Source organism: Chelmon rostratus, chromosome 5 (genome assembly GCF_017976325.1).
Source record: "Chelmon rostratus isolate fCheRos1 chromosome 5, fCheRos1.pri, whole genome shotgun sequence".
Lineage (NCBI taxonomy): Eukaryota > Metazoa > Chordata > Actinopteri > Chaetodontiformes > Chaetodontidae > Chelmon > Chelmon rostratus.
Window position 1 is genome coordinate 25,514,268 of NC_055662.1, and position 12,183 is coordinate 25,526,450.

At 40.8% G+C, this 12,183-nt stretch overlaps 2 protein-coding genes across 2 annotated transcripts; one reads left to right on the forward strand and one right to left on the reverse strand.

Moving 5' to 3' along the window:
- Window positions 1-237: 237 nt before the first annotated feature.
- On the forward strand, window positions 238-1,061 carry zgc:153044 (uncharacterized protein LOC751678 homolog). The gene has a single exon (XM_041937724.1). The coding sequence runs from the start codon at window positions 288-290 to the stop codon at window positions 831-833; it is 546 nt and encodes a 181-aa protein (XP_041793658.1). The 5' UTR covers window positions 238-287; the 3' UTR covers window positions 834-1,061.
- Window positions 1,062-1,193: 132 nt separating this feature from the next.
- Window positions 1,194-9,223, reverse strand: tgoln2 (trans-golgi network protein 2). The gene is made up of 4 exons (XM_041937130.1): window positions 9,049-9,223; window positions 3,953-5,286; window positions 3,214-3,297; window positions 1,194-3,108 (listed from the first exon to the last, which is right to left on the reverse strand). The coding sequence occupies exons 1-4, from the start codon at window positions 9,173-9,175 to the stop codon at window positions 3,103-3,105; spliced, it is 1,551 nt and encodes a 516-aa protein (XP_041793064.1). The 5' UTR covers window positions 9,176-9,223; the 3' UTR covers window positions 1,194-3,102.
- Window positions 9,224-12,183: the final 2,960 nt, after the last annotated feature.

Genomic DNA, 12,183 nt, shown 5'->3' on the forward strand with positions numbered 1-12,183 from the left:
CGCTTTTTGCTACAATTTGCTAAACATAACACAGAAATTAAGCAAAATGGCACATTAAACATGTAAAGATGGAAAGTAGGCTTAAATACAATATGAGGATTTTTGTATTTTTGTTTTTGTCTCTTTATAAATAAAAATAAATGAGAAATTAAAATAAAGTGTCAGTGAGAACTCCGTCCAGCTGGGGGCGACAGCGTGCGCGCTCGCACATATTTGGTCTTCCTGTCTGGTGCGTGAGCCAGGCTGCTGCTAACTTCTTGGTGGACCCGCTTTGTGCCGCGCTGTTCATGCATCGGTCGGGTCTTGCAGGTCTCTCAGGTCTTTGCCGAGTCACCGACCATCTGTATCTCAGTAACGGCAGAGCGGCCAATGATTCCTCTCAGCTGACTCGGTGTCAGATCACCTGCATCGTGAACGTTAGTGAGACCAAGAGACGCTGCCCTCCTCCGCCCGAGGTGGAATACATCCACATCCCGGTCCCTGACACCCCGGGGTCTCCCCTCAGCGACCACTTTGACGAGGTGGCAGATAAGATCCAGCTCGCTGCGGAGCGCGGCGGCCGCACTCTGGTGCACTGTAACGCCGGTGTGAGCCGCTCCGCCACCCTGTGCATGGCCTACCTGATGAAGCACTGCGGCGTCACGCTGCTGGAGGCCCACAGGTGGGTGAGGACCTGTCGCCCCGTGGTGAGGCCGAATGACGGCTTCTGGAAGCAGCTCGTCCGGTATGAGATGGAGCTTCGTGGGTGCAACTCTGTCCGAATGGTTCCCTCCTCCATGGGAGAGATACCGGACATTTATGAGGAGGAGGCCAGAAATATGATGCCGCTGTGAGGGGGCGAGGGGACATTTATACATTCTGTGTCACATTCACCCACAGTGTTAAAATACCATCATGTGAAGAAGCATAAAGGCTGAAGGTGAAAATGCTGCATAGAAATAGTTCCATCAGTATAAAGTATTGTATTATTAACTATTATGTAATGTCATATATGACAACTATATATGGTTGCCAATTTTCTACTTTTAATACTTTGATCCATTTTGATGATAATACTTTGATTAAAGGACTTTTTTTACCTTGTGGTTGTACTTTTACTGAAGGATTTAAGCACTTCTTCTACTACCGATCACAGAATATGAATTTGACCTGAATCACTGCAGCTGCGACAGTCAATCAAACTCATTTGAGACTAGAAAGTACAAAAAGCTTTTATTTTATAAGCAATACTCCTCTTGTTTCACTACACACACTTTTATGCAATCATACATTTCATGGGCAGCAGGATGTTTTTTTTTTTTCTCAACAGCCAAAAAGTGAAATAAATATCTAACAGTTATTTAGCAATATGGTCTCTAAATAGCTTGAAAACATGCTCATTAAATGCTAATTCCACTGTATGAATGATGTTTTCTGACTACTTCTGGTGCTGATATCACTCATGGAAGGAGCAATGTGGTGTAAACTAATTTGCTTATAAATGTGTTTTTTAAAACATAATATGGATTTTGATTCTGCCAAGAAAATTAGGATTATATTTCTTTTTACAGAAAGTGCTTTCCATATATTATGACCACCGCCCATTAGAAATATACTGTTAATTCAAGACACAGGCACAACACAAGAATCACACATTGCATCACAGTAATATCGTTCACAATTTGGCACAAGTTTGTCATGTCTGAACATAAACACACACACCAACTGTAGAGGAAAGATTTTATCTAATGTAGTGCAGCAGTGGTCAGTTTTCCAATAGTGCAGTCCCAACAGTCAAGACAATGCAGCTGTTGACCAGTTTCCTCTTACACAACAATCAACATTTCAGACCAGAGTTTCAATGCAAAGTGGCACAAGTTAGAAACGTTTAACTGCAAGAGGGTCACTGTCACTGGCCACAGAGGTGCTGGACAGCCACACAGTAACCAGACTGACAGCATCCAAATAACCAAACCAGTCACACCACACAAATTGTTTGTCATTGACATTCAATCTGGATCAATAAAGAGGCTTTTTCAACGTGAACCCAACTCCCTGACGGCAGCTACTCAGTTATTCAGTTGTATTTCGGGTTCAACATTTGGGAAATTTGCTTGCTCCTTTTGTTTGGCGAGAGTTAGATGAGATGATTGACGCCTCTCATGCTTGTACGCAAAATATGAAGCTACAGTCATCAGCCGGTTAGCTTAGCATAGCATAAAATGTTCCAACTCATAATATTGTGCCAAAAAGCAACATATCATTTTTACACTTGAATTGACAAGAGATATAAAGGTGCTGACCAGAGAGCCAGGCTAGCCATTTCTCTGTTTGTGGTCCTTATGCTAGGCTAGGCTAACCAGCAGCTTAATGTTACATTCACCAGGAATAAATGAAGGTGATCTTAAGCTTCTCATCTAACTCTCAGCAAGAAAGCAAATAATCATTTTCCCAAATATCAAACTATTGCTTTAAGAAGAAACTTCATCTGTTGAGCCTGTTGAAGTCTCAGTCTTTAACAAGTTTAGTGTGTGAGCACTGTGCTAACATCTCATTTGGATCATAAAGGTTGCCATTACATTCATCTGACCAGCGCCGCGTGGTTATGAACACAAGAAGAAATCCCACTGGGATAACTTTGTGCATATAAATGATCTTTTAATACGTTTGATCTATTAGACATTTAAAACCTCAAAGAAATTGTACACAAAGATTCAGATGGCTTTTTTTTTTTTTTAGGTACACAGTGCAATCACTAATGCACTGCAAGCAAGTCTGGAATCCAAACAGCTAATATTTTAATCTGCTACTGAAATATCCTGAGTCAGGACCTTAGTCAGGTCAAAGTACAAGATTGATTTAAAAGTGGAATAATGACACAAGTGCAAAAACAGCATGCTTATTTTACCTTCGCTGCATTTCACTAATTCCCTAAATAAGGCAACAGTGTCATCTGCATAGTCACACAATAAGCATCTCAAGGTAAATCGAAGACGAATGTCCATTTAACACAAGGTGAAATCAATGCAGAGTACACAGAAAAACATGTAACGCCAGTATCCTTTCGCCCACTTCTCACACAACCCCCAGTGTATTCAACTGCTCGAGGCAATGGCTTCAAGATCACATCTGAAAGGAAACAGACAGAATTCAAAACTCACTAAATATTTAAGGAGACTATTTTAATTAGAATAAAGGGAGGGTGTGTGTCACTTCTTGACATCAACAACTCACTTGCTGTTCCAGCTTCCGGTAGTCTGTGGATTTAGGTCGGCGTGTGGATCTGGATTTCTTTCCTTCCAAAACAAAGGCAATTATCTGTGGAAAAAAGACGAAGAATATTGGCATCTGACTTAGCCTGTTGCATGAAGCCTGAGCCACAAAAACACAAACCTTTTCCCACGTTTCTAGGCTGTGATAAGCAAAGGAAACCAGCTGCTGCTTTCTCCGTACAATCACCAAAGTGGTATCAATCTTCTCTTCTTACGGTTGCTAACAAACAAATCATTTCTTAAAATGCCGAACTGTTCCTTTACGACTGCTCCTTTCAGTTAGTCAGGTCATCTGCCTCTTTGGGCAAAGAAATGTATCAGCCATTCACAAGCTGGCCACAAGCACCAAATATTCAGCTGTAAGCAAATGATGTGGAGTGAGAATCGTTTTCAACACTGCCAAGAGTACCAGCAGCAAAGTGCACAACATATTTCTGCACTGTGTTAGTCTGATGCAAATTAGATCAAGGTGAGTTAAACTAAGGTGTAATTATTCCATTGCATATAGTGGGGACCTGACTAAATATAAAACAAAGGTCTGCAATGGAACTACCTGAGTAATTTCTGGGTTTCAAAATATTCCATTTACATCTTGATTTGTTGCAACATGAATGCGCAGACCACATTTGCGACTCAAATCTGGGTCAGTGGAAACACAGGTCATTTACTTCAGAGAGGTCTGAGAGGAAAAAAAAAGGTACCTTGCGCTTATTGTGGTAAGTGATGTAGAGCACCGCCACCAGCACCGCTGTAGAGACAAGGTAGGCAAAGAAATGACTGCTTTCTGCCTCATCCAAATTGGCCTCCTCCAGTTCTTTTTCTTCCTCATGGGCATCCTTTCCTCCTGACTTTTCCTCATGGGCATCCTTTCCTCCTGATTTTTCCTCATGGGCATCCTTTCCTCCTGACTTTTCCTCATGGGCATCCTTTCCTTCTGACTTTTCCTCATGGGCATCCTTTCCTCCTGACTTTTCCTCATGGGCATCCTTTCCTTCTGACTTTTCCCCATTGGCTTCCTTTCCTTCTGACTTTTCCCCATTGGCTTCCTTTCCTTCTGACTTTTCCCCTTTGCCTTCCTTTCCTTCTGACTTTTCCCCTTTGGCTCCCCTTCCTTCTGACTTTTCCCCATTGGCTTCCCTTCCTTCTGACTTCTCCCCATCGGCTTCCTTTCCTCCTGACTTTTCCCCATTGGCTTCCCTTCCTTCTGACTTTTCCCCATTGGCTTCCCTTCCTTCTGACTTTTCCCCATTGGCTTCCTTTCCTTCTGACTTTTCCTGATTGGCATTATTTCCTTCTGACTTTTCCCCATTGGCTTCCTTTCCTTCTGACTTTTCCTGATTGGCATTATTTCCTTCTGACTTTTCCTCATGGGCTTCCTTTCCTTCTGACTTTTCCTCATGGGCTTCCTTTCCTTCTGACTTTTCCCCATTGGCTTCCTTTCCTTGTGCCATTTCCTCATTGCCGTTCTTTACTTTTGGCGTTTCCTCATTGCCATTTATTCCAGCTGACTTGTCCTCATTGGCCTTCTTTTCCTCCTTGTCTTCCTCTCCTGACACTGCAGGTTTCCCTCCATTGTTATCTGGAGTCTGCGCTCCTGCATCTGGCTCTGCTGTGTCAGTTGTCAGTATGTTTGCGGGCGTCTGATCACTGGTTTTCTGATGTATGTCAGCCTCATCCTCCTGACCTTGCTGATTCACTCTGTTGCTGTTATCAACTGTATGCTTCTCTTCCTGCATATGTGTCTTATCTTGTTTGGGCTTACTGTCTTTCAATTCTTTGTTTGCTTTGCCTCCTTGTAATGTTTCATCCACTCCCACCTGAGTCCCCTTGGTCTTGAGCTGTTCATCATTAGTTTCATCAGTTCTCACTGGTTCTTGATTCTGTCCTGCTTTGTCAGTCACGTGTCTGGCTTCCTCAGCAACAGATACGTGTTGTGCACCTGGTGGTAACATTTCGGATGGATTGTCATTTCCATTTTGCTGATCTGTTGTACTTTGTTCTCCAGTCAGCCCCGGAGGATTTTGTACTGGAGCCCCTGTAAAAAGGAAAGAAACAACTGAAAATGTAGAGTTTTAACCAGCAGAACACAGGGTGCGGTGTAGGGATGCACCAATCTGATACTCGTAACAGATATCAGTCTGACACTGACCCAAAGAGCTGGATCAGGTATCGGTGACAATGGGGTCAATCTATGGGCCGGTCTATTGATTTCAGTTAAATGTTTACATCTAAGTGTGCACACTACATCATGCATCAGCAGTGCACTGTTAGTATTTTTTGCCAAAATACAGCTGGGGTAAAAAAAGACACCTCACTAATGGTTAAAACTGTAGATTAGCCCAACAATGACCACATAAACAACCATAAACCAGCTGTGTTTATGCCCCCTAACGATACTGTAGTGAGTCTGGTCTAACTATAATGCTGTGTTATATAGAAGAGAGCAACAACATCACACTGCGCTATGTTGGCTAAGTATTCTGGAGCTCCAGTGTTTATATTGAGGGATTGAACAGTTGCAGACTGGACAGTGTTCTGCTGTCATTTCAACAGCGTGGACATTCCAGCCTGAGGGGAAAACATCTTAGATTTGTGCTGTGGTAGCATTACTATAGCATTTTGTGCTTGCTCATACGAAATGGTGATCTCCATGGCTGAAAAATTAGGCCATGGAGGAATGGCCAAAAATTGTAGTTCCTTGAATGGCCAGTTGAGGCTGGCTCCAAGAGTGAGTGAAACCTCATAGACCCCCATATTAAAACGGCCAACTTTACAACAGAAATAAACATGTTTGCAGCCTGGTACAAAAAGCAGTTTTGGCCTCTATAGCCAATTTCCCCGTTTATGACAAATGCGACGGGGAAACTTGTATCTGCAAATATTCAAAGTAAGACATCGGGTGTGAACTAAGAAAAGTGGACTGTGCATCCCCAGTATGGTGACAACAGACACAGAGAATAAAATGCTACGTAATAATAAATGCTGCTATTGTGAATTCTGCATTGCTGACTTTGACACATCTGACTGCTTGTCTACATTACTTTTTCTGCAGATTTTTGGATACTAGTTTGCACTTATTGTCAGTTCTGTCCCACCTTGCTGGTTGAAATTAGCTGAGAACATTTCATTAGATGATTAGATTACTATGTTGTAAAAAGCACACCTTAAAGGCATAACATTAAGGGTGAGGAAGCAGCCTTCACACACTTGAAAACGACTTGGAAATATGAGATCTAATTTGGTGTACAGGATGTACAACAGCAAATTAAATAAAACTCATTGTAATTACTGTTATTTCTGATGTCTTTCATTAAAACCATATGAGTGATACACCTTATTTTGGAATCTTAAGTCACTAAATTATTTTATTTTGACAACATCTTGATTTTTTTAAATTCATGTGGCCAAACCTCTGGATATTAGATATTAGTGTACAATATAATGCAATTCAATACAACCATTCTGCCATAAAGTCTACCTTTCCAAAGCTTCTAATTATCATTTTTTGTGATGGTAGTGTTACATTGGACTGAATTATTTTGAGGTATTTTTTATGGCTTTAGTGTACAGCAACAGTAGAGCAATGACAGGTAATGAGACGAGAGAGAAAGAGATTGGTTGCATGTCATTCCCAAGGTCCTTGTCTGGACATGAACTGGAGACGTTGCAGTTCATGGCTGTTTCATGGTGCGTCTAATGTTCTGTGCACCCCATTTACATGCATGAGGAGGTCATAGCAGCACAGCACACGTGGAACTAAATGATGACTCCATTTAAGTGTCTTTGTAAGTGGGCATGAACAACACCTTGACCCTAGTTCAACCATGTGAACTAGCCCATCTAAATGGAATACAGCCATTATTAATGTTAATTTCCCCTGTGCTTTTCCTGATGTGTCAAATATCTGTTTTGAAAATGGCCTTCATTAGAAACTCCCTGAAAGAAAATTGAATCCAGTACAACAATGTCACTAACTGCAGTCTTTGTAAATATACATACAGTTAAATTATAATAACTAACAATTTTAACAAAAAACGAAAATGATCAGCTTCATATATGTGTTTCAGTTGAGGCAGAGCTGCTGTATTGGATTGCATTAGATTGCACATTTGTGGCCACTGAGAACATCCTGGGTCGCCCCATGTGACACACTGAGACCCATAACTAAGATTCATACACCTGCAACACCAGGCAAAGCAGGAAACTGCCACGTGGGCCTCAGAGGCCCCAGGTCACTGCATCGTGGCTGGTTTGTTGGGAAAGTAGAGTAGTAGTAGCAAAATTAAGGCGGTTCATGCATTACTAGCCAATCTTGTGGAGGGGCTCTGTGCCAAATTCTAGTTTTAAAAGATGTATAGTTTTAGTTCATATTGTGCTCACGTGGCCCATATTACTCACTAACATTGTTACAAACTGATTGACACATAAAAAAAAACTGAGGGAGAATTTCAGGATAAGAGTTCCGGTTGCCTGAGTGTTTAATTAAGCTGCTTTATAAAGTCTGCTGTGTACACTGTGACTTGGAGGCAGCAGTGTGTGTGTGTGTGTGTGTGTGTGTGTGTGCGTTGGGAGGCAATCTGTTTTGTTCTGTCGAATCTGCTTTTATGTCTCTATTTATTTCTCCTACATATTGTACCTCTGCCTTGCTCTACGATTTTATTAGTAATTTTTCTTCTATGTATTATTCCATCAACCTGCCCAGGGACTACAGGTGGAAATTAGCAAGTTGCTATAACCTGGCACAATGTATATTCTCTTGTTGTACAGGATTAATGTCTTATTGTGCGCTGTCCCTGTTGAAATAAATAAATTACATTATATTACATTACAGAGTTCATGAAGAACAGAAGCAGGGGATTTGGGGTGGGGTTGTGGCATCATTAGAGTCTCGAGTCCACTAATGATGCAATATACTGCAAGCTGAACTGTGATAGATCCAAGTCCGTATTCCTGACCTCCAGTCTAGATGCTTCCCAGTGAAGCTGCTCAGGAAACCGTGGACACCTGCAGCAAACTGGTGTTTGTATGTCAAGTCTCTGAACTTCACATGCATATCAGCATACTTGGAAGGACATGGAAGACTAGAACCACAGGCTAGCGAATACCTCGATCAGGCACAAATCAACTGAATAGGGATCAGTGTTTTGAGGCTTTGGGGCATGGATGGGCTGTGGGGCTTACTTTTAGAGTCATTTCTAACAATCGGTTGCAAAAATGACAAATAAATCCTGATTTATTCGTCTTAAAAACTATATTTAAAAAACACATGCATTCCATAATAAAAATATGAGGATAAATTGGCAGCAAACAGTGTGTAATGATGTCGGTATCATGGCGTGATGGCCCTTCCCTTGAGTTTTCTTGGTCAGAGGTCGTTTTTTTTCCGGTAAATACAGATAAATCCGAGCACTCCACAAACACATCAGCCAGCACAGGAGTCACTATTTGTTTCGTACTACCCGCTTTTAATGATGTTTAACATTATAATTCAATTTGTTTATGTATTTTTGTTACTAAACCTAATAAAACCTAAAAATAAATCTTTTTCACAAGGTGTATTTCTGCTCAGTTTAAACAGCCTGGACATGTGAAATGCACTGATTTGATCTGGTTTTCATTGAACCTGACACTGAAACAGACCTCTGTCATTACTGCTTCCTGTCTCGGTGAAGAGAAGAGGCACTCTAATATAAGAGCATCACTGTGTTAAATAGCTACCAGGGATTATGGAGGAGTCAAACATTTCTGTGAAGGAGGCATAACGTTACACAGCAAAACGACACAAAGCTGAACTCACCTCTGACCGAGCAGCAACACAGAAATACTGCGACTATCAGAGAGCTCGTCCTCATGGTGTCCACACGACAACGAAAACACGACGCAAATCTTTTTAATCTGACTCTCGTCACAATCCGCGTTGACATGTACAGGTCGACAGGTTGGAGGGTTTGATGGTAAATCCCGTTCCTGCTTCCGTGTACAAACCAACCTGCTCTTCTTCTGTGGTGGGAAACGCGTGGAGGGCGTGGGATTTACTGCCGCCTAAAGGCTGAAAGCTGACATGACGGGGTTGTTTCCCCACAACAGAGATGTGCGCTGGCTCAGGCTGAAAGATCATTCGGTTTGTTTGTATTTACCAGCAGTGCTGGAAAGTAACTAAGTACTTTTACTCAAGTACAGTACTTAAGTACAGCTTGGAGATATTTGTACTTTACTTGAATGTTTCCTTTTCGTGCTACTTTATACTTCAACTCCACCACATTTCAGATGGAAATAGTGTACTTTTTTACTCCATTAATGTTTTTACTGCAATAGTAAATAGTAATATAATAAGATTTTACATTAAAAAAACTTATGATGATTTTAATTAATGCACTTTGTTAGAGTACATTGTACATTGTATCAGACGTCTGTTAGTTGTTGATAGGACTTTACTGGATGGTTTCATTTAAATAAGTATTCACATCCCGAAGAGATCACATTATCTAATGTTTAACTGAAAATTAGTGAAGATTAGAGAAACGTCCTAAATATCAACATAAATTTGTTATTTCTGGCCTCATTAATCACCTCACGAGGCTTCAGATTTAGTTTGTGACCCTCTGGAGGGGCTTGACCCGTATGTTGGAAACCACTGAACTATACCAATTGTGTAAGGTAGTTAAAACTAGCTCCACTGACCACCACTTGTGCACTAATTCATCGGCATTAATAATCTAATAGTGTGAAATAGAATTTGCAGAACAGGTTCTATTAATTTTCATACTTGAATTACATTTTGATTATAATACCACTGTACTTTTACTTGTAATGGAGTACTTAGACAAGTGAAAGATCTGAGTACTTCTCCCACCGCTGTGCTTCTTCATGCTCCCCTCATCAAACTTCATTCACGACACATTTGGATTATCACCGTACCTTGCATGCATTCATACAGGCTTGTTCAAATCATGACAATCTATTGATTACTAATTTTTGTAATCAATATCAATATCAATCAATCAATCAATAATCAATCATTCTGTAAACACATGTGATGTTTCACTCAGATCAAGAGGATAAGAAGGTAGATGTAGAAAAAGGAAACTTCAAATTTTGTTGGTTAAACAGACATTTGGCCTTTAAACGGTCATTTTAAACTGATTTCCACTGAAGTTGAAATTAATTTTCACATAACTTCACTGTCAGTTATCACAACCACGGTTGAAGATACCTGCCTTTCCTGACTGTTTCAGAGTGCTCCAGTCAGCTCTAACAAGGTGAACTCCCTGATCCTGAAACCCTGGATCAACTATTTAGCAACAAACTCACTTTTTAATGCCCTACGGCCAATCGTTGAGGTGATTTGAACCGGGTCTACACGGCTTAAATCCATCCGTGTGTCGTCAAAATGCTGGTTACAGAGAACTGGAAGGTGGTAAAGGCTCCTCTTCCTCTTTTTTTTGGGGAGTTTTTTGAGTATCACAGAGTCAGACACAGAGTAGGTAAGACAATGCATGTTTGCACATTAGGCCAGTTGAGCTCTTTGTGTCTTGCTGAAACAGACATTCAGTGGGAGGATAGAACTTGACTGTCGCGGCTGCAGTATATAGTCTTATTCTAAAGGCACATGTGGAGGGAGGTTAGATTTTTAAGGCCAGAGTCACATTCAGATGCCCCTGTATGCAAATCTGACCTCCTCCACTTGTGCTTTCCCCGGCTGTACTCAACTGACCTGAACTAGTGAAGAATCAAATGTCATTTTTATTATTGTACATACTCCCAATGATCCACCACAGGAGGAGTGAAGGAGATAACAGTTGCGTTATTACTGCCACCTACAGGTGAGGTGCTGACATGACGAGGATATTCACCCCACATGAGGTGTCAGTGTTTGACCTTATCAGCAGATGGCAGTGTTGATATACAGTGGAAAAAAAAGTGTGTGTGCTTGTGTGAATGTCGGGATTTGCAGAAACTAACAACCCGTTAAATTATTACAGTTATGAAATAGCGTTTATCCCAGAGAATAAAATACCATTAGGAAAATAATTAATTTAAATTCAAATATTAAGATCTGAGCACCTCAAGTCCTTTTTAATAATGTTATAGGGATTACAAAAGAAGAAGTGCAGCAGCTTTGGAGAAGAGATAATGATCAAAATGTTAATTTTAGGTGTTTTACATGTCAGCTGGGTGTGGGGGGCCTGTGGGTTCTTGTAATGAATATGTCTTAATTGTGGCCGGCTGTTTGACATTTGAAAAGTCCAGTGATCCCTCTCATTCTTGACACTCGTTTGCATTTCCATCTTTAAGGTCAAATGGGTATGAATAATACATTAAGGAGGTTCTTAAGCTCACAGCCAGCCATACCTACCTTCACAAAGGCGCCAGCTGAGTCTTGCTAAGCTCAGTGAATGTTACAGAAACAATCAATTAATATCACTTTGGGAAACCACATGTGAAGCGAACACAGCATCCTGTTATTAATGGGAATTTAAGGTCATGAGTAACTGAAAGCTATAGGATCAACCTTCTCTGATTAGTTTCATGCAATCTACTTTCTTCATCTGACAATGATATGGAATGATCAGTCAGCCGTAGCTGCGATGTGTATTTAGACAACATCGTGCTGTCGGTTGTCTCTTTCTGTGCTTTTATTTCAGAAGTTGCCATTTTTTTATGATTTCTGTGACTTCTCAAACGACAGTTCTTGGTGCAATATTACACATGTGAACTATCAAAGGGTTAACCTGGAATAAATTCAAGATCAAAGGAAGGCCCAAAAAAGAACCTTGGCAAGAGATTGGAAGAATTTAATGAGCAAAAATTAACATGTATTAAATCTGACCTCGTGCTTACATGGCAGATGTTGAGTGGAGCAGCAACCAGATTCGTTATTAGAGATAAACAGTGGCGTGTTACATTTTGAGTGGAGCATGGGAATTTTAAA